At 49.4% G+C, this 25,072-nt stretch overlaps 2 protein-coding genes across 5 annotated transcripts in view; both read left to right on the forward strand.

The window, feature by feature from the left end:
- Positions 1-7,274, forward strand: part of LOC142063995 (rho GTPase-activating protein 39-like) — a 59,848-nt gene extending 52,574 nt beyond the window's left edge. For 2 of the 3 annotated variants that reach the window (XM_075108480.1, XM_075108478.1), the window contains 5 exons: positions 829-902; positions 2,418-2,617; positions 3,455-3,546; positions 4,015-4,178; positions 4,585-7,274. In XM_075108480.1, the coding sequence (XP_074964581.1) occupies positions 829-902; positions 2,418-2,617; positions 3,455-3,546; positions 4,015-4,178; positions 4,585-4,785 (731 nt within the window). In that variant the 3' untranslated portion in view covers positions 4,786-7,274. Of the gene's footprint in view, positions 1-828; positions 903-2,417; positions 2,618-3,454; positions 3,547-4,014; positions 4,185-4,584 lie in introns of all 3 variants that reach the window. The other variant, XM_075108479.1, reaches the window with a different exon arrangement.
- A 6,377-nt stretch (positions 7,275-13,651) lies between these two features.
- The window catches only part of PHF20 (PHD finger protein 20), a 77,499-nt gene continuing 66,078 nt past the window's right edge, over positions 13,652-25,072 (forward strand). For both annotated transcript variants that reach the window (XM_075109008.1, XM_075109009.1), the window contains exons 1-4: positions 13,652-13,878; positions 16,335-16,377; positions 17,232-17,279; positions 20,211-20,265. The gene's annotated coding sequence lies outside the window, so the exon portion shown is untranslated. The remainder of the gene's footprint in view (positions 13,879-16,334; positions 16,378-17,231; positions 17,280-20,210; positions 20,266-25,072) is intronic.

Raw genomic sequence — 25,072 nt, forward strand, 5'->3', positions numbered from 1 at the left:
TTGCAGAGGGCTGCAGCTTTTGTGGCGAAGCTCCCAAGCTCCAGTGTGTCCAGTTTCCCTCGTATAGGAGAGGATGCCCCAGCCTCACAGTACGAGGTTGGGTTGGAGAAGGCTGCAGGCCGGAGAGTGAGGAAGCTGCCTGCATGGCTTTAGGAAGATGGGAAAGACCCTGCCACCTTCCCGTGCCTCTCCTTGTGTCCCGAACTCACTCTTGGTGCTGGTGCTGACTCTGCAGCCCTGCACACCTTTCTCTGCGGCTGCCTCTCTCACTAGCCCAGGACTGCAGTTCTTGAATTGTAAACAATTTGTTTAAAACACTTTGAAATCTTTCCTGGCAGGAGGCTGGCTCTGCATGCTCTTTGGCCGAGATCTGGCACTACAAAAATACCCAGCCCTGTGTCTGTGAGCCATGTAACTCCAGCCACGCTGCTGGGAGTGAGGACTCACGCTCGCATGCATGCCTGGGCTATGAATGACGAACAGGCGCCTTGTGTTGAGTCAGGGTCAGGCTACCTGTGTGAGAGGTGGAGACCTGCAGGAGTAGGGGTGGGAGATGCAGAGCTATGAGCCTTGACTCAGAAGACGAATCCCTCCAAGCCCAGCACTGACTTGCACTGATGGTGCCTGCCACCATCAGGGGCTGCAGGGCCAGGAGGCTTCGGGGCACCTGGTATGAGGTTTTGGCAGTCTCTTTGCCCTGCCCGTGCAACAGACTGTGCAGAAGGGGGGTGGCTGTTTGTGCCGGTGTGCGCTGGTGCTCTCTGAGGGGCTCCAGTGTGGTGGGTGCACAGCGCTGTGGGCTGACCACCTGTTTCTCCTTCCCGCCAGGTCTGCCCATCAGCACCTATGCCAAATACTGCTACCGGAAACTTCAGAAAGTGGCTGTCACCGGAGGCAAAAAGGTGAGCGGCTGCCCTGGCTCCGGGGCCTGTAGGCTGCCTGTGCGGCACTCTGCTTCCCAGGTCCCAGAGCAGGCGGTCCCCTGACTCCTGCAGGTCATTGCTGACTCAGCGATGGGAAATGGAGATAGAGCGAGTGGGGGAGGCTTGCTCAGGGCTTGTCTCCCTGTGAATGTGTGTGAGGAGGCTGCTGCCCAGGTCCTGCCATCCTCCTGGCAGGCAGCAGTGCCTGCCGTGCTGGCAGCTGTGCAGCTGGGCACTCGCTGGCCTTAGGGATGTGGAGGACAAACCTGATGTTTACCTGTCTCCAGGGTAAGAGGAGCTGTCTGTGCAGGGGCTGCCCATCATTTGGTTTCTGCAGGTGAGGGAAGAGTCTCCTTTTGCCACTGAGAGCTTGCATGGGCCAGGTCTTGCAGTTGGTTTACTGCAGAGCTCTTCATTCCCAGTTCAAAAAATCACATAGCAGAGATGGCTGGCACAGAGAGGAGCCCCTGTGCTCTGCGCTGTCTGGAAATGCCCCTCCTCCCTTTCCTCTGCACAGTTCTGCATGGGGCTATGAAAGCTGGCAGGCAGCCCCAGCCTGTCCGTCCTAGGTCTCCAAGCCAGATCATGTTGTCTTTTATTTCTGCAAATACCTCTGGGGCCTCCCCACCATCTGGACTCCGTGTACAGCAAGCAAATAGCTGAAATACCTCGGGAGGGATGAAGGCTCACGGCATCCCCACAGGGGCATGACAGGAAACGTCCAGACACGCATCGCACACAACTGCAGCCCCGGTGGCTGCCGCTTTCAGAGGTCGGTGGGAGCTTTCTACCCACCGCGCCTCCCGCTCGGCCGCGGGGTCAATGCTGAATGGCCACCGTGCTGGGCAGCCTGCCGCCCCTACAATGACACTCTGCATTTCTCCAAATCTTTGACAGGGGAGATTCAAAGCCCCTTTCAAGTGTCAGGTGTCTTCCAGAAGCAACAGGTCCCACTGCCCACTTTTCAGAGAGCTTTAGGACCTCTGAGAGTGAAGCTTTCCCTGGAATTGGACCTACCTGGAATTCCCTTCTCCAAATGGCTGTTTTTCAGCTGTCCCATGGCCAAGCGCTCGCTTGGCTGGTGCTGGGCTGGTGAACATGCGCTGTCTGCTGACCTCGCCACAGCCAGGGACAGGCTGAGCTCCATCTCTCCTCCCTTCTGCGCCAGCAGGTAGAGCTACAGCTTGAGCAGTCCCTATGATGTGCAAAACACAGCAACAGAATCCCTGCAAAAACAGCCCAAACTCTCCAAAGCAGTCTCCTGCCAACAGGCAGCAGTTTCTCTGCTTCTCTTGGGCCTGATGAGTTGAACCCCCTCTGATTTTAGGAGCTGGAGGCTGCAGAGCAAGAGCTGCGCTGCCAGGAGGCCAGCAAGGTGTCCACATGTGTGGGCAGCCCTCTGCATCCTGGCCACTCACCACCACCACCCCCAGGTCACCATTTCTCTGTGGGCTGTCTGTGCCACAGCTGTACTGAGCTCTTCTCTGTCCTCAGGGCCTCCGTAAACCAACAGTGGAAGAGATAGCACATGCCAGGAACGCCATCATGACGCCATCGCTCTTCGGCAGCTCTCTGGAGGAAATCATGCTGCGGCAGCAGGACATGTACCCGGGTAACAAGCTGCCCTGGGTGCAGACACAACTATCGCAGCAGGTCCTGGCTCTGGGAGGAGAACAGACAGAGGGGATTTTCAGGTGAGCTTTTGGGGAGCTGTGTTACTTTTGAGCTTCCCACATGTCAGTCCTCAAGGCTGAGAAATTAAGATTGACCACCACGTACTTCCTCTTCCCTGAGGACAGCACTCCTCTGCAGATCATCTTCCTTTCCCAGGTTCAGGAATCGCCTCGTAAAGTATGCTAAATGCAAATGCATTAGCACAGAGGGGACAGTGGAGATGTGATTTGAACTACTTAGGAGAGCACATAGCTAGGCAAGGCATTGAACTTTTATCAACTCCAACAGCAGTAGTTGGCCAGTGCGGGGAAGAGAGGAGCTCTTGAGTTCCTTGCAGAGCAGTTCATCAAATGGAGCACATCAGCCTTGATGGTGCACAAAGACGTGAGGAGTCAAGAGAGACAAAGAATCTGTATGGTGAACTTAAGGGATTCTGGTTTGGGTTTTGTTGGTTTTTTTGTTTGTTTCATTTAAGACTTGTGTTAGTTTTTCAGTAGCTAAACTCGATTTAAGGTAGCTAGCAAAAGACTAAACTTTGCCTTGTAAGCGTTTCTAATATCTTGGTATATTTAGCCAGAGATGCTTCTTACCTTTGGACTGAACATGCTGCAGAGAGGCCTCATTACAGAAAATAATCACTCCTGAGGACAGAATGATAGCTGATGTCTGAGATAGTGGGAAGGAGACAAGTGTTTCTTCTAATCCCACTTTAAAGCTGTGTCTGAAAACAGGCAACCCATTCTCTCTGAGAAACTGCTTCTGTAGCTGCCTCTGGTGTATGCTCCCTTCTCCCTGGGGCCCTGGAAGCAGCTTCAGAGGCACAGTTTTGCACACCTTTGCTGTGCCTCTGTTTGCAGGATACCTGGTGACATAGATGAAGTCAATGCATTGAAGTTGCAGGTGGATCAGTGGAGAATCCCAAGAGGCCTCAGTGACCCCAACATCCCAGGTATGGGAATGCGGCAGGCATGTGTGCTGCAGCCTCAGCCATGGAGGAGCGTGGAGGGCTGGCCACCGGGGCAGCCTGGGAGGTGTGCTGCTGCTTGGGGACGTGTACCCAGGAAAACCCAACCGGGATTTCATTCCGTGCCTTTCCGCTGCCTTTCCAAATACTGCCCATAGCAGAACACTGGGAGCAGTGGGGCTCCGAGGTCGAATTGTCCCCAGCTTTAGGCAGCCCCACAGCCACCTTCTGGAGGAGCAGGTAGGTAAGAGCCAGCATTTCCCTCTAACTGGCCAGTTTGGCTGCCTGAGAATTTGAGACCCAAGACTGAAATAAGGTGAAACAAGCAACAAGGCAGAGAATCTCATCTCTGCCTTCTGTTTCCTGAGGCATTCAGTCTCGCTGCCAAGTTTGCCTCTGAAGCTGGTGGGGAGGTAACTAGAGCTGTTCTCATGCACTGTGCTTTCTGCCCAGCCTCTCTTCTCAAGCTGTGGTATCGGGAGCTGGAGGAGCCCGTGATCCCCCAGCAGTTCTACAAAGAGTGTATCAGCAACTACGAGAACCCCGATGCTGCCGTGGCCGTGGTGCAGCTTTTGCCAGAGCTCAACAGGCTGGTGCTGTGTTACCTCATACATTTCCTGCAGGTAGGCAGCCCTACAGTCCTGCGGCCCCACCGCTGGCCAGGAGCTTGGGGCACACGGGGCACAGTTAGTGGGACAGCTGTGGTGGGACATTGGCAGGGTTTTAGGACCTTTCACCTGTATTTATGGTGGGATTGTTGGAGGTGGGTCTGCTGGCCTTGTCCCTTCTGGGAGCAATAAACAGTGTTCCTGATCTTGTGGAACATGGGGCCACTCCCAAAGGTTGAGGTCTGCAAGGAGTTCCCTGTCTGCTGAGGCTTCCACACAGTCTTCCCCTCTGAATGTGTGGCTGTTGGGGCACTGTCCTTCAGGTAGACGTTTCTGCTGTTCTTGCACCTCTTCTTAGGCCACGTGTTTGGAGTCTCTTGCCCTGTTCCACTGCTTAAGCTGAATGTCTTATTACCTGCAGATCTTTGCTCAGCCATCAAATGTGGGCAGAACAAAGATGGATGTGAATAACCTGGCCATGGTGATGGCCCCCAACTGCCTGCGCTGCCAGTCTGACGACCCTCGTGTTATCTTTGAGAACACGCGCAAAGAAATGTCCTTTCTTCGCATGCTGATAGTGCACTTGGACACGAGCTTCATCAAAGGGATGGTTTGAGCCACTGGCCCTGGGGTCCAAGACGTTGTTCTGGGGAGTCTCTGGTGCCTGAAGTCTTCTCCCCTCCACTTAGGCTTCTTCCCTTGCCCTTGCTGTTGTTGCACCCTGAGCACCTCCCAGCATACAACCTTGAGGACAAGGACTAGGCACTCCTGGAAGGCTCAGGCTATTCAGCACCAGAAAGTCCTTGGGCATGCCAGGCCAGATTCCATGGTTCCTGGCCTTGTGTGTTAGAGGGGTGCAGCCCTCCTCCCTGGAGCCACAGGACTCGTTGCTTATTGAAAGGGCTGTGACATCTGTGAGGAGCTGCTACCTGGGGCAGTGAGACTCTCCATCTGCCTCCTGGAGGCAGAGTTGACTTCAGGGAGGATGTCACTCCTGCGGGGTAGCATGACGTGGTCCTGGGGAGATGCTGCATCATTGGGGATAATTCCACTGCTATGGAGCCAGCCTGGTTCACCTCTGTTTGACTGCTGGTTGGAGGCGTGAGGGTTGTTCTGATGCCTCACAGTGCTGCTGGTAGAGGGATGTGGAGGTGCAGGGGGTTTGCTGAGGCAGAGGGGTTCCTTGGACTGCCCTGGTCAGTGGAAGCGCATTGCAGCCCAGGGAGAGGAGGTGTTTGAGCCTCTGCTGCTGGTGGCTAGATAGGCAGACTTCACAGAGCTGGGAGCCCTAGCAGGCTGGGTCCGCGCAGTGTCCACCTCACCTCCTTTAGGCAGCTTCAGAGCTGCACAGCAGCATGTGGTCAGCATGTGGGACCAACCCTTTGCTGAGCTAAACCAGCACCCACCTGTGCCACGGGGGCTGGGGGTGAGGGAGGGCCACAAACCTGACAATGAACAGATGAACAACCCCTTTGGTATCCTCCTACCAAGGGCCGTATCATCTGGAAGGGTAACCCCAGCAGCCTTGCAGCTCCTCTGCTACAAGCAGTGTGAACTGACACCAGCTTTCCATCTGAAACGGTGCTCAGAGCAGCCTCCACGGCTCCGGCACCCCCTGCTTCCTGGCACCAGTTCCTTCCCAGACCACTCTGCTGGGGACTGAATACCAGTTTTGCCCACCCTCCTGGTACAGCCTAGGTCTAAAGAAAGCAGGGAAGGCCCCCAACAGTAAGAAGTGCTCCTATGCTCAGATGTGCCCTTCCAGGAAGAGCAGCAGCATTGCCATATGCTCATTAAATGCTGATACTGCGTGAAGTCAACTGTGGCACCTGTGGTCTTCTCACATTCCCACGGGAGTTGCAGACGGGTTGGGAAGGGAAGGGGAAGGAAGGGAAGAGCAGCTGAGGTGTGGGGGAGCCTGTGTAGGAGTGGTGTCAGGTGGGCAGCTCCGTGTTCTCACTGCTGCTGTTAAACCCCTGCAGCACAGCAGGGACAGTGTCTTCCAGAGGCAGCTCATGGATTTCCCCCCAGCCTCCAGATACTGTTGCATGTTCCTTAGCAAGCAGCAATTTCTAATTCTGTGGCATCCTGGTGTTACAATTCTCTTCCTTTGAAGTGTTTTTCCTGCTAGAGGCAGGCCTGCTGCAAAAAGCTGCAGTGCTAAGTCTGCTGGTACTATCCAAGGTTGCATTTGCGTTTCTGCATCTTCCTCCCTTTCAAGTGGGGACCTGGGATCCTCCTCTCCTGATTGCAGTGGGGAGCTGAGCCCTGCCAGCAGTGAGATTTAAAGCTGATGTCTAAATCTGTACCTAAAGTTTGAGCATAAGGTGCCACGTGCAGAGAGTGCCCCGAGCCTGCTGGTTACTTGGATCTCTGGATGTGCGTAAATGGGGTTTCCAGGGCACACGTTTGCTCGGATGAACTCCACAGCAGGCATTCAGTTTGTGCCTAGCTGAACGAGGGTTGTGGTTCCTCACCTTGTACCAGGTGCTACTGTGGGCCAGGAAACCTTGCTCCTGTGTCAGGATTAGCTCTGTCAAACATGCCCCCAAAAATGTGCCAGGATCTGCTTCACACACCCGTCCCATCCCATCCTATCACATCTCATCCCATCCCATCCCATCTCATCTCATCTCATCTCATCCCAGTGCTTTGAATCCGTTCAGCTCCATTCTGAAGCGCTGAACAACTTGTACTTCAGATGTGGGGCTGCTTTCCCAGAAATGTGGACAGTCAGTGGGTTACCAGCTCTGCCATATTGTACGGAATTTTGAGTCGTTGAACAGGCTCAGGGTGCCACGTCCTCCCCTGCCATGGGCTGGAGCAGCCATGTGATGCCTGCCCCCCTCTTTGGGCTGCAGATGCATATGCCTGTGACAGGCTTCACCTGCAGCCAGCCACCACATAGGTGATCCATGTTACTCCTTGCACTTAGCTGTAGCAGGCAATCAAACCATAGGCATTTGCTGCTATTACAAATGAATGCTTCTTGCCAGGGCTGTAAAATAGGCTGATAAATGACACTGGATATTATTTTCTTTGCCAACAGATTTGTAAATACGAATCAGTAAAGCGGCCTCTCCTCTATTAAAATAATAAATATAATCTCCATGGTTTTCTCTTGTCTTTTTTGTGAATTTCTGAAGCATGATCATGCTTACCTGGAGCTGTAGATTTCAGCCTGGATGTCACTGCTTACAAATAACATTTGGGAATCAGCATGACATAAGCAGTTGGAAACTGTGTTGTGAGCTGGTTCTGTTGTTCTTAACTCTCAGGCAGCTACTAAGGGATGCTCAATGAAACATGGAAGAGATCAGGTTAAAACAGATAAAGGACAACACTTCTTAACACAGGATCTTCTGAAGCCTTTCAGGGTAAAAAAGGATTGGAGAAGTTTATGGGCAGTAGCTCCACAAAGGGGCAGTCAGAGGGTAACAGAGGGATGTACTGCTAATATCCCTTATCCAGCAGCTGTGGGTGCTGCAGGTGGGCTGCAGGAGGTGGCCACACACGCATGGTTCCCGGGTGAAGTCCCTGCCATTGGAGATGTGGTTAGACGGGCTGCTGGGCTGACCCGCCTGGGACATTTTTATGTTCAGAGTGGAGGATTCTCTGATCTTTCCTCCATCTCTGCTCCACAGAACAGCTGGGAGTGTCTCTGTGGTGCTCCAGACTCGCACTGGTTGCATGCTGCAGCAAGGCTGCAGTGCAAGTGCCACCGGTGCCACTTCAGCAACACAATGCCGAGTTACTGCCCTGGGTCTGGCAAGCGCTGCTGATGCTCCAGGGGCAGTCGCTGTCCTGGCAGCACTGGGAAAAGCTGGTGCACTTCAGGCAAAGCCAGTAAGGGCTGCTTGGCCACTCCAGTGGTTTAAGATCACCTGTGCTGGCCAAATCACTGGGGCTTCGCACCAGCCTTGCTGGTGGCCTGCAGCCTTCAGGAGAGGGACAATGGCAAGGGAGAGTGGCAGGAAGGCCCATAGCATTGTAACCTCATGCAGCCCTTTCCCATGTGGATGTCTGCAGCCTGATGTCTAGGTGTTCCCCACGGCTTTGCTCTGAAATGAGCTGGTTTAGGCAGATTAAAAAATGCCCACAAACCAAGTGCTTCAGCTCAGGCTCAGAGACGGTCTTGCTCCTGCAGTCACTTGGCCTGCCTTGTTACTTGGATCGCCTAAAAAACTAATGGCCAGAGTAGCAGCTGGGCTCACAACGAGCTTGTGGTTTGTTCTTGGCTTCCACCAGCAGCACAGTAAGACCCTGTGCCAGAGGGCAGCTTGGGATGGAGCTCACTTGTCTTTGGCTCCTTGTAGAAAGGAGGCACCTGCAGCTTGTCTGAGACTTGCCACTGGTCATGGAAGGGTAATGTGTCCCTTTGCACCCGCTGCACCCCAGCTCCTGAAGATTTGGGGCAGCTGTTGGGGGATCACAGGTGGATTTTGGACCTCTCTGTAGGTTCAGCTTGAGATGGAGGAGGGTAGGGATCAGCTTTGGCAAGTGCCTGCTGTTTTACAGGACGTGATAACCAGAAAGCCACCAATCCTGCTCACGCACCATCACTCCTGCTAGAGAAGCTTCCTGCAGGCTCTCCTCTCCTTGCAAATGTGGGGGGTCTCCCTCCTCCTGGCCCACCAGAGATACTCCATTTCTCCCTCAAACCAGAGGTGCCCAGAGGTTGTGCCACCTCCCCAGAAGTCCAGGGCAGTGGGAGGCCAGTTTTTAGCGTAATCCTCACATCGAGCCTTGCACTAAATCAGCCCTGTGGGAAGACAGAGACCAGAGGAACAGGCAAGCCTGCATCAGGAGCCCTGCAGCACCAGAGAGAGGAAGAGACTGGAGGGTCCCTGTCCTAACGCTGCCCCAGCGCGAGTTTGATGTGGGCACAGCAAAGCGCTGGTGGATTTGGCAGAACCGGCTGGTGGAGACGGCACTGAGCCACAGCTCTGCAGAGCAGGGTGCAGGCTCTGGCACATGCACAGACTGTCTGTGGGACAACCATGAATGATAAGATGTAGAAAGCTGATTTAGCTGCCTAGCATTGCTGCTTTTAGCGCTCCTGTTGTCTTGTAGGATGTCAGCCATAGTTAATGGTGGAGAGAACTGGGTGTGGGTGCAGGCAGCTGGAGAACCATCTCAGGCATGAAGAAGGGACAGGGAAAAGCCCAGGCATTCAGAGTGAGCTGGGCCACATATGGACCCTGACAGAGCTGAGTGCTTCCAGGTTGCTTTGCAGGAAAACTTTTGGGGCACATAGAGTCACTCATCAGCTGGACCTTTCCTTTCAAAGCAAGGGGCACCCGCTCAAGACTCTGCCCAGCCCGCGAAGGCTTGAACCTGCATTTCCCAGGGGCTCCTCCTGCCCCAGCCTCCGCCTGGAGCGTCTTCCTCTCACTGTCAAAGCCGTCCCACTTTGTGCGAAGTGCTTAGTGTTTACTGCTACCATAAAGGGAGCTTGTGCCTGAGGACGGTGCGACCCCAGCTGTTGGGGTTGGGTGCTGGCAGGGTTCATGGCCCAGATCCATGAAGGTATTCAGAAGCCCAAGACAAAAACCGGTCTTACAAGCTACTACTTCTCCCAAAGGCGGACTAGTGACTTATGTCAGCTCCTCACCACTCATAGCTCCATTTCCTCCAACCCATCTGTGCCAGGTCTGGTGCTTCATTCAGATCATGAACAACAGAAGAGTGGGTGGGTTGCAGGGGGACGTGGAGGGCAGGGGAATGGAGAAGGAGCAGGGCCCTCTCTCTGGAGGACAGTGAGCTATCGGATCCTCTCAGCCACGAGGTACAGCTTCCCCTGAAATGAGCTGGCCTTGGTGCCTGCTGGGGAAGATGAAGGTACCCAAATACCAGGCTGGGGTGTCCCTGCGCTGTGTACTACCTCCCCACTGCCAGAGCAGGAGGAACATTCAGCAGAGCTCAGGATAGCCAGGCCCTATGGCCCCAGGGACCACAGGTGGGCCTACAGAGCACCTGCGGGCAGGCAGCCCCAAAGAGGACAAGGAGATGAAGGGGGCTGCAGCCTCCCCTCTAACCCCCGTTGACTCCCGGGGGTTGTCCAGGTGCACCGAAGCAGGAGGGTCCACTCCGTGCTGTGGCTCTCCCACGGCACTCCACGGCTGGGGCTGTGCCTGCCCTGACCAAGGGTGCAGGCTGAGGGCGGATGTCTGGGAAGCCTGGAGATTTGCACCAGCTCCCAGCCTCTCTGGAAGCTCTGACCAAGAAAGGAGGGGTGAGAAACTGTTCTGAGGTATAAACTGGGCAGAGGTGAGGTGCTGTTGTGAGCAAGGCACTCTGACTCAGTGAGTCCCTCATCTCCACCCTTATGTGCACCCTGGGGCCAGGCCTGGAGGTCAGCCAGACCCCTGGCACCCCCCAGCAGCACCCTGACAAGAGCAAGTACGAGCAGGGTGGGGCATGGTACGGAGAGCTGGACACAGAACACCCACCCCTGGACTGCTGCACACACTTCGGTGTGGAGCACAGGGACCGTGTCCAGATGAGTCTGTAAAACCCCCCAACCCGTGCTGGCCCTCACTGAATCCCGGCCAGGGCTGGCGGTCTGCACTGCGCACCGCCGCCTCTCTCGGCAGTAGAGCGGTCGCTTCTGCAGGCGTGCGGGCTGTAGTGACCCCACGTGGGCTGCGCAGAGGCAGCTGAGGGCTCCCCACCTCTGGCTGGCAGAGGCCCTTGTGCAGGTGAAGCTAAAGCCCTGCGGGTGCAGAGCCACCCCTTCGCAACTGTTGGTTCCTGGGGTTGGCACCCAGGGAGGAGGGGAGCGTCTTCTGCAGGGGGTTGCTCCAGCCAAACATGGAGGCTGGCCTCGCAGGCTGCTCCTCCTTGGTGCTGGTTTGGCCTCCTTTTGTAGTCAATGCAAGAAGCGTTTTCTGAGCAGTTTCCCGGGTGCCAAAGCAGAGGCAGAAGGCTGGCTGGGTGCATTGCCCTTGCCATGTGCCTTATATCGTCTGTTGAGTTATGGGGAGGCTGGCCAACAAGCTCAGCGCCCTGGCAGGCAAGGGAAGTGCCAGCAGTGTGGCTGCCGGTGCTCAAGGCCAGCTCTTTGATAGCACAGCTGTAGAGTTGGCCTTGAAGGGAAAGAGCTGGAGGATGCCTCACTGGGAGCTTCCTCCCTCTTCTTCAGGAATGTCACCTAATCCAGGCCCTCGCCCTTGGTCCCTGCATGAGCCAGGTCAGCCATTCCTGTGCGACCTGGCCACTGGCCTCAGACCTGCCCCATCGCTGCAGCACATATGCTCATTTGGTCACTGTCACTGCTCTGCTCCCATTCACCACCGACCTGCACTATGCTGGGCAGGGTGGTGCCCTGCCTGTCCCGCTGCCAGCTCAGGTCCGTCTCACCTGTCCCAGCACCGCGTCCAGCTCCTGCCGCTTCCCATTGGCAAGCCAGGCAGGGTTCATGACACCACTCACACTAAGCAGAAGTAAAGGCTTCACTGGCAAGACCAGAATTGCTTCTCAGAGAAGGCAGACAGAACCTTCCCAGGTGGAAAAGCTTAATTTGTTCACACATGTATTTATTGGTTTCCTTGATATGTGGGGAAACACTAGAACCCAACTGGTCCAGCTGAGCTGAGCAGGAACTCTTGGAGGGGGCTGGGATCTGTCTGAGTCACAGCCGAGAACAGACAGAGGTAGCACTGGTGTTCATAGCAGCTGCCAGCAGCAGAGGAGTGCCGTTCCCTGGGGAGGGCTGCCATGCCGTGGCCAGCCAAAACAGGCAGGTATGTCTAACCTCTTAGGGTTTCTGATACTGTTAGCCATGGCCACTGACATTGGATGCTGAAGCTGGAGTCCTGGAGAGTGCACAAGGGGAAACAGATCACAAATTGGCATAGACACGTCTGCGAGCTACCAAAAGCCATGTGCTTTCAGTGGGAACAGCAGAACAAAGGATTATTTCCCAATTTCAAAGCCCATGGGATCTAGAAAGACCCATTTCTGTGGAGAAGGAAGTGGTTTATGGCACGTGCTTTCTCATGGCAGATATAAACATGGCAGATATAAACACACAGATATATTCTGTGTGTTTTTTAAATGGTGAAAACTCTTGAATGAAATATAGTGCTCTCAGAAAACCCAATACACAAACACTATGCTGATGTTTTGGTAAAAAAAAAATAAAATCTATTTCCCTCAAAACTTTAGAGCTACTTTTTTAGCTGCCTTATATTTCAATTCTTTCTGCATTTTTTCCTCTTGCTTCTAGAAACCTGCAATGTTAAAACCCCATGTAAGATTCCAGGTTAAACACTAAATCCAAACTGATAACTACGTTTTCTGCCACATTTTTTTTCCTGTTGTGGTATTTTTAGCAAGCCCCTCTGCTTCCATGCTTTCCCAGCACACAGCTCACAGGCTCTGTCAGAGAAGCATTAGTACACGAGTTGCTGTACAGTGACGGGGACCACCCTGCTTTAAGCCACTCTTTGTGCTCTCTGGGTCCTGCGCTGCTCGTTGCACTGGGCTGAGGCTGATGCCGTGGGAGCAGTCAGCTTTGTGCAGTGACGGCAGTTCCTGTGGCTGTTTGGGAGGAGGAAGACAGGAAAGAAAAGCACTTGGACTGGGGCTGTGCTGTGCCCTCCTCCAGAACCTGGCAATACCTGCAGCCTTAGCCTTGCTTCTGCAGACACCTTGGCCACAGCAGTCACTCTTCCGATCTCAAAACCTGGCAGTCAACAGTCATCCACTTGCCTGTGGCCTCTGAGCAGAAAATTATGGATAATGCCAGGAAAACCACCTTAACTGGAAGAGTTTATCCATCCATAGTGACACTGTAAAATTTGGCATTAAGAATTTCAACTTGCAAAGATTTTTGCTCTTCCATGTCAGTATGGTTTTGGCTTCAACCTAGCATAAAATTTAAAAAGAAAAAAGGATTTGCCCCCATACAATTCTGTATCTACAGAGAAACACCCAGCTCTCCAGCTCTACCAACAGGGAGCCAGCAGGCTGAGGGGTGTTGGGATCCCCCTCAGCCAGGGCGCTGTGCCCGTGCCCAGGCCCAGGCCCTCATGGAGGGCCCAAGCCCTGCAGACGCTGCCGAGGTGGCTGGAGGGCTGGTGTGCGGGAGGAGCGCCCACAGCCCGGCCGGCCGGCCGGGATCACGGGGGACCAGAAGCGTCAGGCTGCTGGGTTTTGCCCGTATTTCCTCCTCGTTGGACCCCCCGCCGCCCCGGAACGCCCCACGCTCCCGCGCGCACACTGCTCCATCCGACACTACACTGCGGATTGCTTCCTTGGGCTACGGGACTCCCCTTGGGCTCCGACACGCAGGGCCAAGCACCCAAGGGGGGTTTCCCCGAGAGGGCCCGCGGGGCCGCCGTGAAGCACCGCAGCCGCGGGAAGAGCGCGGGGTCAGCCCCTCAGGCGGCAGGAGCCGGGGCTGCGCGGGAAAGTGACACGCCCACGGGGCAGCGGGGGGACACCGCGCGCGCTCCCTTCCGCGCCTCAGACCCGCCCCCCGCAGCCCAGCCTCCCGCGCGCACCACCGCCGCCACCGCCACGCGGAGGGAGCGCGCCCCCTGTCCACGTGCCCCGGCCGCGAGAGGGAGGGGCTCCCCGGGCCTGCCCCCTCCTCGGCGGCGCCGCATCGGGGCGGCCATTTTGTGTTGCTGCGCGGTCGGTGGCGCTGGGCTCGGCGCGGTTCGGCTCCGTTCTAACCCTTTTTCCCCGTACAGATCCCTCGGTAAGAGCGCGGCGGCGCCCGGGCGGGCTGGGTTGCCTGTCCTGCGCTGCGGGCCCGCGGCGTGCGAGCCGAGGCGGGGAGGCGAGGCGAGGGGATGGCGGCCGGGCGGGCGCGCGTCCTCGCGCACAAAGGGCCGGGCCGGGTGGCGCCTCCCGCGCTGCGGGCCCGGGGCGCGGAGCGGGGGCCGCTTCCGTGTCTCTGCGGCCTGGCGCGCTGGGGCCGGGCGGCCCGGGCCGCGGAACGGCCCTCGCCCGCTCCTTTTCTTCCTCCCTCCCTCCTGCCGCGCCTCCGCCCGCGCCCGGCGGCCCGCGGAGCTGCGTGGCCGGGGCGGGCAGGTGAGTATGTGTGGGCCGAGCGCAGGCGCCGTAGGCCCGGCCGGTAGGGGCGGCCAAGTGACCTTGTGCCGGAGCCGGCGGCGGGTCCCGAGGCCGAGGCGGAGTCGGAGCGCGGGAGCTCTGCCGGCGGCGGCCGGGGCTGGGCGGGCAGAGGCGGCACGGCGGTGGCCGGGGGGTGGCGCAGGCCGGGAGCGGCGCCGGGCGGGCCCTGAACTGCGGGGGAGCGGCGGGAGCTGCGGGCCTGGCGGCGGCGCGGTCCCGGTGCCTCGCCCCTCCGGCGCGGGAGGAAGCGGCCGGGGCCGGCGCGGCTTGTCCCGGGGGTGCTTCGCCGGGCGCCGGCGGCTGCTCCTCGCCCGGCGCCGGAGGACGAAGCGGGGAGGAACCCTGCGTGGGGCCGGTGCCGCCCCGCACGGTGATCGCCATATCGGGGCTGGTTCCCATAGGCGGTGCCGTCAGCTGGAGGCTTCTGGGCTTTTTCTGTCCTGTGAAGTCTGGAGTACATCTCCCTCCCGCTGCATCTGTCCCTTCAAAACGTCTTTAAGGAACAGAAATAACGGTGGATCCTTACACTAATCTGAGAGCTCCTCCGTGTCATACCTGTTTGGTAGATGGAATTGGGAGGCACTGGATTCTTTTTCCTGCCAGGCCTAGGTTCAGGTATGGCTTATTGCCACCAGAACGGATTATTGTACCAGTTGGCTTGGCATGCATGTGCGGGTTGTAGCCACAGCAGAGCTTGGTTCATTGAAGCACGTTGTCATTACAATTTTGGGGAACAGTTAGTTCTCCTGTACTTACTGAAAAATCTTCCTGGTACCAATGATGTTTCTGTGATCCTAGTTAATTGTTTCTAGCCTAAATGCTTGAAAATAGATCAGGAGAGGTGTTTGAATGTTAATAAGTTCCGGCTGGATGAAATAAATGTTGTCTTTTTGTGTACAGAATTTGGTATTGTATGCAGTAGGCGAATAAAGCCAAACGTTAAATACAGTGCTCATGATTTGAAGTAACCTCTGTACAGAAGCTTGAGGCTGAGCATCTCTGTGACAGAAATGCTTTTGATCTGGGCTCATTTAATTTTTTGTAATGGGGAAGGATCCTTTCACAGGAGTGGTTTCCAAAAAAAGCCAAGTGAGAAGACTTGCAAGGAAGATCACTCATAGTACAATTCTCCCTTTAATTTTTGTGTGACTTTTTTGATAGCTCTGGAATTGAAGGTGGCTTAAACGAATACTCATTATTTGACCTGAGTTGGTTCATGGAAGAGTTCAGTTTACATTCTTGCTGATAACTTTGTTGATGTCTCCTGAATGGAAATAAAATGTTACTTGAGCATTCCGAGAGTAAAATCTGTTTGCCTGTAATCCAGAGTAATTAACTAAAGTCAAGCTGGGAAGGAGGCTAAAATAGTAATTGCTCATAACAGTGCTGCCTTGACTGAAACGTAAGAAGCATGTAATTAATTCTTACCTTTAATTGGATAAGTTGTCTGAAGCCCTTTCTTTTGCTCTTGTAGTTACTGGATAACCTAGGTGATGATATTGACCTAAATTCTCCCCCTTTTGTCAGGAAAGTAGGGTGCAATCCCTAATTTAATTAAGGGTCAATAAATTCTCTGTAATTGCATGTTTTATTCATAACTACGTATCTAGAACTTAGGTATTGCCTGTGGCTGTAATTTGTCAGACCTTGATAGGAGCTGACACTGTTGGTGTTGGAAAGCTGTCCTACCACTTGTCTCCTCATTTCTGCCCATACAGCACTGTCCCCCCCAGATGTGAGCACTTGTGCCACAGTGTTGTGAGCTAAACAATGTACGTGGGGGGGGAGGATTGATTGTTCAGCCCTACAAGTAAGTAGTTGTCATCAGTAATTAAACTGCGTTCTTGATGATTGCCTGATTGCGTGGTTGAAGTGTGGTTTTGTTTTTGGTTTGTTCTTTTTTCTTTAACTTAAAAAAAAAAAAGTTGCATAAACTTTGGACTTAATGGTGCATCATATTGAGAAGTCTTGTGAAGCGCTTGTAATAGTTCGTTTAACAGTTGAACAAATCTACTCCTTTCTTTTTTGCTTCAATTTATTCCTTATCATCTTCATACTCTGTTCCTTGCTTGCCTACAGGTTTATTTTGACTTCTTGTGCTTCCTGTAGGAAAAGACTTCAGGTAAGAAATGGAGTTCTCGGTTTGTCCTTGATGTCAAAATGCCAATAGCTACAGGGCCTGTATATTTCAAAAAAACCTTTTGGAATTGGTGGCTTTTCTGTGGATGCAAACACCAGACTTAAGTGATCGTGCATGTGTGGGTATATAATGCTGACTGACTGCAGATGTGTGTGGCAGAAAATAATGCATATTGGAATATAATTACTTTTTTTTGAGGTTTGTTAGTTTGTTGACTAAGTACATACAGTTTGTGTGGTCTTACTGGGCTTGAGAACTTTCGGCCAGCCTCAGTTTCATTATGGCCAGCTGCAGTCTGCCTTAGTTATTTTTAAGATCTCCCTTTCAGGTAAGCTTATGAAATTGGTTAAAAAGAGATGTAACTGTCTTCATCTGTGTCTTCAGCTAGGTAGCCTGTGTTAAAAGGCTGTGTTAAAGTCTACAAGCAGCCTTGAACTGCACCCTTTTTTCCCCTTCTTGTAATAAAATGGGGGAGTCACATCCTTCTTTCAGTGTGGCACATACGCAGATTAATGTATCTGCTTAATGTATTGTCTTAAATGACAATGTAATTTTTCATCACAGCTCATGGCAGTGTAACTTGCAAGGTTTCCCTTTATTTTACTGTCATGAAAATATCCTCCTCTTTATCAACAAGTGTGGTAGGCTTGGTCCTGTCCAGTCAACAGGCTGAATAATGAAACTGAGACTGTGATGTCTTATTGTCAGAACACTATGTACTGACTGGTTGGAAATAGTGCCCTATGGGATTTTCAGTGGCCAATATTGCAGATGCTATAAATGATCTGTGAAAAATGTTTCTCAGTTTTTTTTTTTTTTAACGGATGTTTTTACAGGTAGACGACTTCTAAGAATCAGAAGTCCAAGTTCCATTACTGCTGCAGGTACTGTTACCAGATATTTTTTGTGCTTTCTTACTGGTGCCTTCCATTTTGGTCATTATCTTTTCTTCTGATAGCTAAAATACCTGTTGATGCTCACTGACAAGAAAAGTCTTAGGTTCAGTTATCTGCTTGAAGTGTGTAGTGTGCTGCTGGAACACCTAGAGCATCTACAAAGCCGGGGCAAGACATCTGGTGAAAACTGAGAATTAATTGGTCAGCTTACTGACAAATATATAGCCTTAAGTACTAAATTTCTGTCTTAGATGTGAACTTCTTTAGAATACCAAGTTATTCCTTTCAGAAGGGCTGTAGGTGGTAATACTTCAGAGCCACCTAATACTTAAATGTTTGTACTGACTTTAAAACGTTGGCATTGAGTGCAAAATGGTATTAGACTCACTAACATAGCTGTTGTAACCAAGCAAACAATACATAGGCAAATGGAAGTCATGTTTGTGGACCCTGGCCATCTCTTAAAGGTATGTTCTTTTAAGAAGAAACCTTTTGTCTTTTCAAAATTGTTACATTGTCATATGAGTTTTTGAGCCCGCATGTGGTTCCTTTCCTCATCTGTTGCGCGTGGCCACGCTCCCATGGTTAGCACCTTGTCCAGGGCTGTTCAGTAGGTTCAACGTTAGGCTGCTGCAACACCACCATAAACCAAATATTTAATATTAATATGTCGGTAAGCCTGTCCGAGGAGTTCTGTGGGGTTTTTGTTGGTTTTGCTTCTGAGGGAGTATAGAATGGCAGTGACAATCAGTCTACTTTTTTCTTTTCCTGATTTCATTTTTAATTGAGAAAGGCACTGTGAGCCCATAGGTACCCATTAGGCAGGGCAAAAATGTGTTTTTGAGGGCAGTTATGCTCAGTGCATTCAGCATGACGAAGAGGTTTTAGGCAGCTTCAGTTCAGGTAGAGAAACAGGAGAATTTCTCCTGGGTGCTGGGGTGCCCAGTCTGTGGGCTAAATTAGGCTTTTCAGAAAATTCAAATGGCTGTAGCTTGTTTCTGCTATTCCTCCTGCAGTCCAGAGAAGCCTTGCATGTATTGACATGAATCAGATTTGTGGATGAAGAAACTGTTCTGGAGAAACTTAGTCTGTTTCTTGTATGACCAAAACTCAGACCCCTCTGCTGTGTGATGAACATAGTTAATCCGACTGAGGATGTCTTTGACGGGAGAGGACCACGTTTGGTCATCTTGGCTCGGGCTCGTTTGCATGGCTGGACATGCATGAATTGGCATGGTGAACTCATGGTTTGGAGACTGCACTTCCATAAAAAGCAGCGCAGCTTGCTTGAGCGGTCTTTTAGTTGTTAAACGTTTGAACTCTTAATTTCCTTGAGAGAATTCATGCTGTCTGGTATATTAACTTGCAACTTTAAATTCAGTGTGAAGGATATTTTTTCTTTCTTAACTAAGAAGATCTAAAACCAGTCTTAAGCTGCTAGAAGCTTTTTCAATGAAAGAAGTATTTAATGTAATTTTTTTTCCCCTAATTTGTTAGGCTGCTTTTTTCATGGCAGTTAGAATTATTTCTAAATGCAAGAAGGTTTTTTTTTTTCTGTCTCTCTGAATAGTTTAAAAGATATTTTTAAATATTTGGAAAGCATCAATCTTATCATGATATATCATGAAAAGCCATGCTTGTTAAATAAGAGTATATTTGTAGTTTGAGCATGTTGAAGGCTTGTGTCTCACCTAGGGTTTTGGTTGGGTTTTTTTTTTTTTTTTTAAAATAACCTGTACTGAAAGATGACCTGTTAAAGTTGTTAACCACCATGCTATTGCCTCAGCAATCCACCGGTATGAGTAGGAATTGTATGTTACATCAGAAAATGATGACTTCAGCTGGGCAAATCCCAGTCTGCTGTAATTGTTTTGCAAAAGAATTTTGATGTACTTCCAAATCTAGAATACTCAAAGGGTCAAAATGCCTGACTCAGATTTGGCAGTTTTGGTTTTGTTTATGGATTGCTTCTCATACTTGGTTTGTCAGAATTGAAGCTTTCTCTTTTTTTAGCTCCTGTCCTCAGAGTTAAAGACTGTTTGGGCGATAGATGTATAATTGATGCAGTAATATTTGTCGGGGCTTCCCCATAGTGGTTCTCATTAAACTCCTGGGAGGAAAAGAGGGTGTTAGATTTGGGGCGGATTGATTGCATTAAGTATCTTTGAATGTTTCGGATACATTTCCTTAAAAGTCTTATCTGCCAAATAGCAGTAGATGCGTTAGATGAAGTGCGGAGAGCAGTTAAGAATTTCGGCAATTTGGAATAACAGAGAAAGAGGGGAAAAAAGGCAAAAGAGATCAAGGTCAGGGACACCCAACAATAGGAACTCTTGTTTTCATGTTTAGCAATCCATTGGAGGAGGTGGTGAAACTCATTATCATCTGTGCTGGATCTTTAGCCTGTCATTTCACCTAGAATCATACATTCTCAAAGTACAAGATAAAACTGACTGTAGGCTGTAATTTCCTTTAAGTGCAACTTGGCCCATAGGGTAGATTTAACATGCCAGTGATCCTTAAATAGTCTGTCGGTAGTATCTTGGATTTTGAGTTACTTGCTTATACAAGGTTTGGTAGTTACACTGTCCACTTGCTTAGTTAATGGGGTTATTCTGAAACATCTAGTGCACCAAAATACGAGTAATGATAAAGTGGCTTCTGTTTGAGAAAGGATAAATTATGGAGAAGTTTTATGTGGATATGCAGGGGGATTGTCTGTAAGCATCTCCAAGTTTCTCTCTTAATTTGGATCACAACAGCCTGCTGACTCCCTGTATTGAAATATTTTCAGATTAAATAGATGTTCTAGAGGTGTTGTATGATCGGTATATTGTTCACTGTAGAGAAAATACTTTTTTGAACTCTAAACTACTCTCAGTCTCAGAATTCACATGACATGTTTTTGCTTCCCTATAGTTGTACAACAGTGTTTGGAATGTTTGCAGCCATATAAGCAACAAGTTTCTTCTTGGTGAGTATAAGCATGGATCCTTGGTTTTGTTAATTTTAGCTTTTTAAGATTTTGAAGTTTTGCTTAAAAATTCAGGTTTTTCTTAATTCTTGCAGAGGCATTGTGGATAATATTTCTCTAAATTAAATCCTTATATTCTTAAAACAAAGACTGTACATTTTCAGTTGGAGGAAAAAATGGCAGTTCCATATAAAGTATATTTTTGTGAATGTTATTTTACTTAGGAAGAACTTGCTTTATTTCATGTGACTTAAACCCCTATTCCCAAATCTTTTTTCTTGTTCAGTGTTTAGAAGTGTTTGTCTTTTTCCTGTAACACACTGAAGGTAAAAAGAGGGGAAACCAAACATTTCATCCAGAAATGATTGAAAATAATTCTTTTCAGTAATGAGTATTGATTTCTTTAATTGCACTTGGTAATTCAAATAGATTTTATTATAGAAAAGTATTTTTTCTGTTCTGTTGAATTGCCCATGTTCATAACTTCTGCTTCCATGTTGGCCTGTCCCAGTCTCACCACTGATTTGAATTGATAGCACAGTTACATGGGATGTTTTTGAGAGGATGAAAATGACATTTTTGACGTCCTGTAGTCTTAGGGAGAGTGTGAGGATCTTGATCTGGGGAGGGTAACTTACGTTTGCTGACACCTTTTCACTTTTGTCATTGAGTACTTTGAGTAAGTCTTGGTTTCTGCCTGAAAGGGGGAGCAAACGTAGGTTTTTACTGCTGTCAGTTTTTTTAGCTTACTTGTATAAACTAGAGGAAAAATAGGAGCCTGAAATAAAATACTAAGCCTTACGCTTTGAGGGAATGGTTCAGTGTTGAGGAATTAGCCATATAGTATTCTTGTTACAGAAACTGTAGGTGTCAGTTCAGGATCCAATTTCAGTGTTACTGCTCAGTCAGAGTTTGCCTCTGTAGGTGTTGATTGAATCTGGGAAACTTTTAAAGCAAGAACTGAGTGCTGGTTAAGATCTAGCTGAGGATCCTACATGGTGCAACTGAGAACTGTGTGTAGTCCAATGTCTTGTTTGAAATGTCTTTTGGATAGAAGAAGAGAGGTGATGCTGTTCCTTGCAATTTCTTGAAATGTCTAGTGGTCTTCATGTCCACTTTGAATCTTTGCTGTTTATGTTCCTGTTGCATTAAAAAAAACCCAAAACAACCCAAAACAAAGCCCCAAACAAACCAAACAACTTGACTGAAGATCTGAGGCATTGTATTTTGAAATACCAGAGCCAAGGAGATAATCTGAAACTTTGTGTCCTAAAACTTACTCATCTTGCTATGAAATTATATGCATAAACAAAACAGGAGGCAGGAGCATAGATGAATAGCTAGTACAGAAGCTGTTTCTGGTTTAGTACTTTAACACATGTGGAGGTTTATTTCTGTTTTTATGTGTAGGGTAAAATACAGTGAGACATATTTCATGGTAGCTGTAGGCAAAACTTGGTAGGCAGACTTTTTTGTCTGCAGGCAAAAAAAGAGTCTCTCTTAATCAGCTCCCCAAGTCAGCACCAAAACAACTTTAAAAGTGGTATTTAAGCATTTGTGAGACTTGTACTTAGTCTCCATAAGATGCTATTGGGATTGTATAATACAAATGGTGTCTGTAAATACTGTTTTGCAGTCTGATACAGCCATTACCTTTTCTCATCTGCAGGCATGTGGCTTCAGCACAGCATGGCTGTGGTCATCCAATTGCAGGGTCTTCCAGTTGTTGGGGAGACTGGACTTCTCTGGATTATCATTCCTGATGGGGGCATGCATATTGTAGGGGGTGGACTGGATGAGGCTTTCATCGTTTTACCACTGATGAATATACAAGGCTTTGTATCATGTATGCAGATAGTATAAGGTCAAAACTATTGCAGAGCAATAAAATCCTTATGTGCAAAATGTCATTGAACTTAGTCTTTGACAGTTTCAGAATGGGCACGTAGCTATGCTGGCAGTTTTGGAACACTGGTGCTGGGGTGAATGGCAAAGTCAGCTTAGGCTTTGTAGAATTGACTGTAAAGCTGCTTTGGTATAGAAACTGCTTATGCTGCTATACATGAAGGAAACAAAACATGCTTATGTCTTGCCGCTTGTGTAGGAGCTGCATTTCAGATCTTGGGGCTACCTTCAGTATCCCAGTTCAGTTACATCTGTGCTGCATCTCCAGTGAATGCAGGACAATCTCCTGCTGGTTGGTTTTGCCAGTGATTTTTGTTAACCCACTACCTGTCCTGCCTACCATGTAGTCCTACAGAGCCACCAGTGAGGTAGAATGCCTCATAGGAATTGGACAGCAAGCTTACCCAGAAAAAAAAACTTTAATACTACTTTGTACTGAAAAAATATATTTATTCAAACTGTCAAATTTACAGTGCCTCTTTATCAAGCCAGAGAACTATGTTTTTTCTTGGAGTTCCTCTTTTTTCCTCTATTGTGCTCTGACTGGGGGGGCAGAAGTCCCTGGGTTTGGCACAGATACACTAAAGAATGAAGGAGATAAGAGACTGGATTGTGGGAGTGAATTGCCTGCCTTCTGAGCTGCTTATGAAGTACTGAATTGAGACAGTACTAAGTTTGGAAGTGGGACTGATTTAAAGGCAGGGGTTTGGGTGTGATAGTATGTAGGGAATGGTTTAATCATACTTAGTGATTTGGAAAACAGTGTTTGCAAAGGTATGTTAGGTTTTGAAAAAGGCTGCAGTGATTCTGCAGTTTCCAAAGAGAAAACAATAGAGGCTGTTTGGAACGTTTGCCGTAACTGCTTGATTTTGCTCTTATATGATGATACAACAGATTTCTCCAGTTTCCAGAGGAACCCTCTTCTGTTGGAACTTAGTGGTGTGCCAGGTTTGGGGCTCAGCACTGACAGAGCTTGAAACTGAACAGAATAGAAAAGACTACAGGTGTGGGTATACAGGACCTGCACTGTTAGCAGAGCAGAAAGCTTGTTTTAAAAGACAAAAATCATGACCCCTGAAGGGATCAGTGTTAATGTAAGCGTAATATTCTCTGCATTGCCCTGATATAAATGTGCCTTCCTGTAAATATTTGAATAATGGAATAGTCTTTAAAAGCTAGATTACCTTGTGGTGATTTTTATGGGGAAGAAAAGGCTCTCCCTTTCAAACAGAAGTATGTACTTTCAGTGATGTAGACTTAGAAATATATTCTTTCGGAAGTAGTGACTTGTCTAAATCCTGGAGTTCCTGAGACAGGTCTAATCCTCATAGTGGAATAGGAAGTTTTGGAGAAAAGCTGTACAGCTTTGGGGTAGGCCTATTAACTACCCCTTGTTTCAATCGTGGCTTGTATTTTTGTTAATATGTATTTGTATATATTGTTGTAAATGTTAATTTCATTCTTGAGCACTTGAGAAAAACACATTCCCAGAGTTACCAAAGTGAAAAGCCTGCTTGTGTCTCAGTTAGTTACCAAGTTAGTACAAATGCATTATCTGCTGAAGAAAATTTTAGAAGAGATGCTCTGGTGAAGTGTTATTTCCAAGTCATAGCTATGACAGTGTATGATTAGTTCAGGGTTGTTTGCTAACAATCTGTTTTGATGTAGTTCAAGGTTTTTAAGAAGTGCTTGCAGGAGAGGACAGAGGCTGAAACATAAAATCTTAAAGCAGATGCAAGCCTCTGTGTTCAGGGCTTTCTTTCTGAGAAACAGAGTTCTCCACATGGTCAAGGTCATGCTGGTGGAATGTGGATGGGCTTTGGTGTTGTCTGTTGGCCGTTTGTGAAGAGTGATGTGATGGCTCCCGGTGAAGGTCATATCGTATGGTTTCAGTGTTGCTCTAGGGCTGTATGTTTCAGGGTGAAATTGTTGAGATCTTCTGAGTAATTTATCTAGTGTAATGTTCTACCAAGTACGTATCTGCTTGAGGAAGCTGTTCCTGAAATTAGCTGCAAATGAAAAAGATGGCCTGCTTTGCAAGGTGTTCTGAGTATGGGGGCTGCTGGATCAAGTTAAATCCAGTTGCGTGATGTGAGAGAGAAACCAAAGCAGCCCAAGTTTTGTAATTTGGGAGGGGAGAAGGAGGAATACTTTGCCGGAGAGGACAGTGATATGAGTTTTTTCTGCCCATACAGTTTCTCCTCTCTTTCAACTTTCTGAGCAGCTGCATTGTAACAAGCCTGCCTAAGTTGGTGAGCTGCAGTACTTGTGTGCTCTGACAAATGCTGGTGTTCAGCTGGCTCTAGCTGTAGAGTGGACAGAGTTTAGATTTTTCACAGTATCTGCAGCCTCTGTAAGTATGGTTAAAAGGCTTCTACTGTTTTTTTCAGATTTCCCTTTAGCTGTGATACTTGTAGGATATTTAAATATTTGGCTGAAATTACAGTAAGGCCTTCCTCACCAATATTGATGTTTGTTTATAGAAGTCCTGTTGTATGAGACCTTGTTACTGAAGTCAGGAGATGTGCGTGTTCCTCTTCCAGCCTCATGTAGGTGAGCTGAAATGACTCCCGTTCTTTAAGACTGCAGCTATTACTGAAGGGGACCACTGCAGAGAGCTTCAGTAATGTATTTCCAGTACTTTTAGGAGCATGTGTCTCCCTACTCAATGAAAAGGAAAAATAAGTTTTCAAGGACAAGAGTCACTGCAGCTGTAATTTCTCCTACAAGTGTTCAGCAAAATGTGTGTCTGCTCCACATTTGGAGGCATGGAATTCTATTACTAGTGTGAGAATGTGGTATTTTAATGACATAAATCTGCAGAGAAAATAGTGGATGTTTGAGATGTGGGTGGATAAACTGTTTAAAGAAGAAAATGTAGCTTTGCACTTCCTTCTTGGAT

The sequence above is a fragment of the Phalacrocorax aristotelis genome, chromosome 13 (genome assembly GCF_949628215.1).
Source record: "Phalacrocorax aristotelis chromosome 13, bGulAri2.1, whole genome shotgun sequence".
In the NCBI taxonomy this organism is placed as follows: domain Eukaryota; kingdom Metazoa; phylum Chordata; class Aves; order Suliformes; family Phalacrocoracidae; genus Phalacrocorax; species Phalacrocorax aristotelis.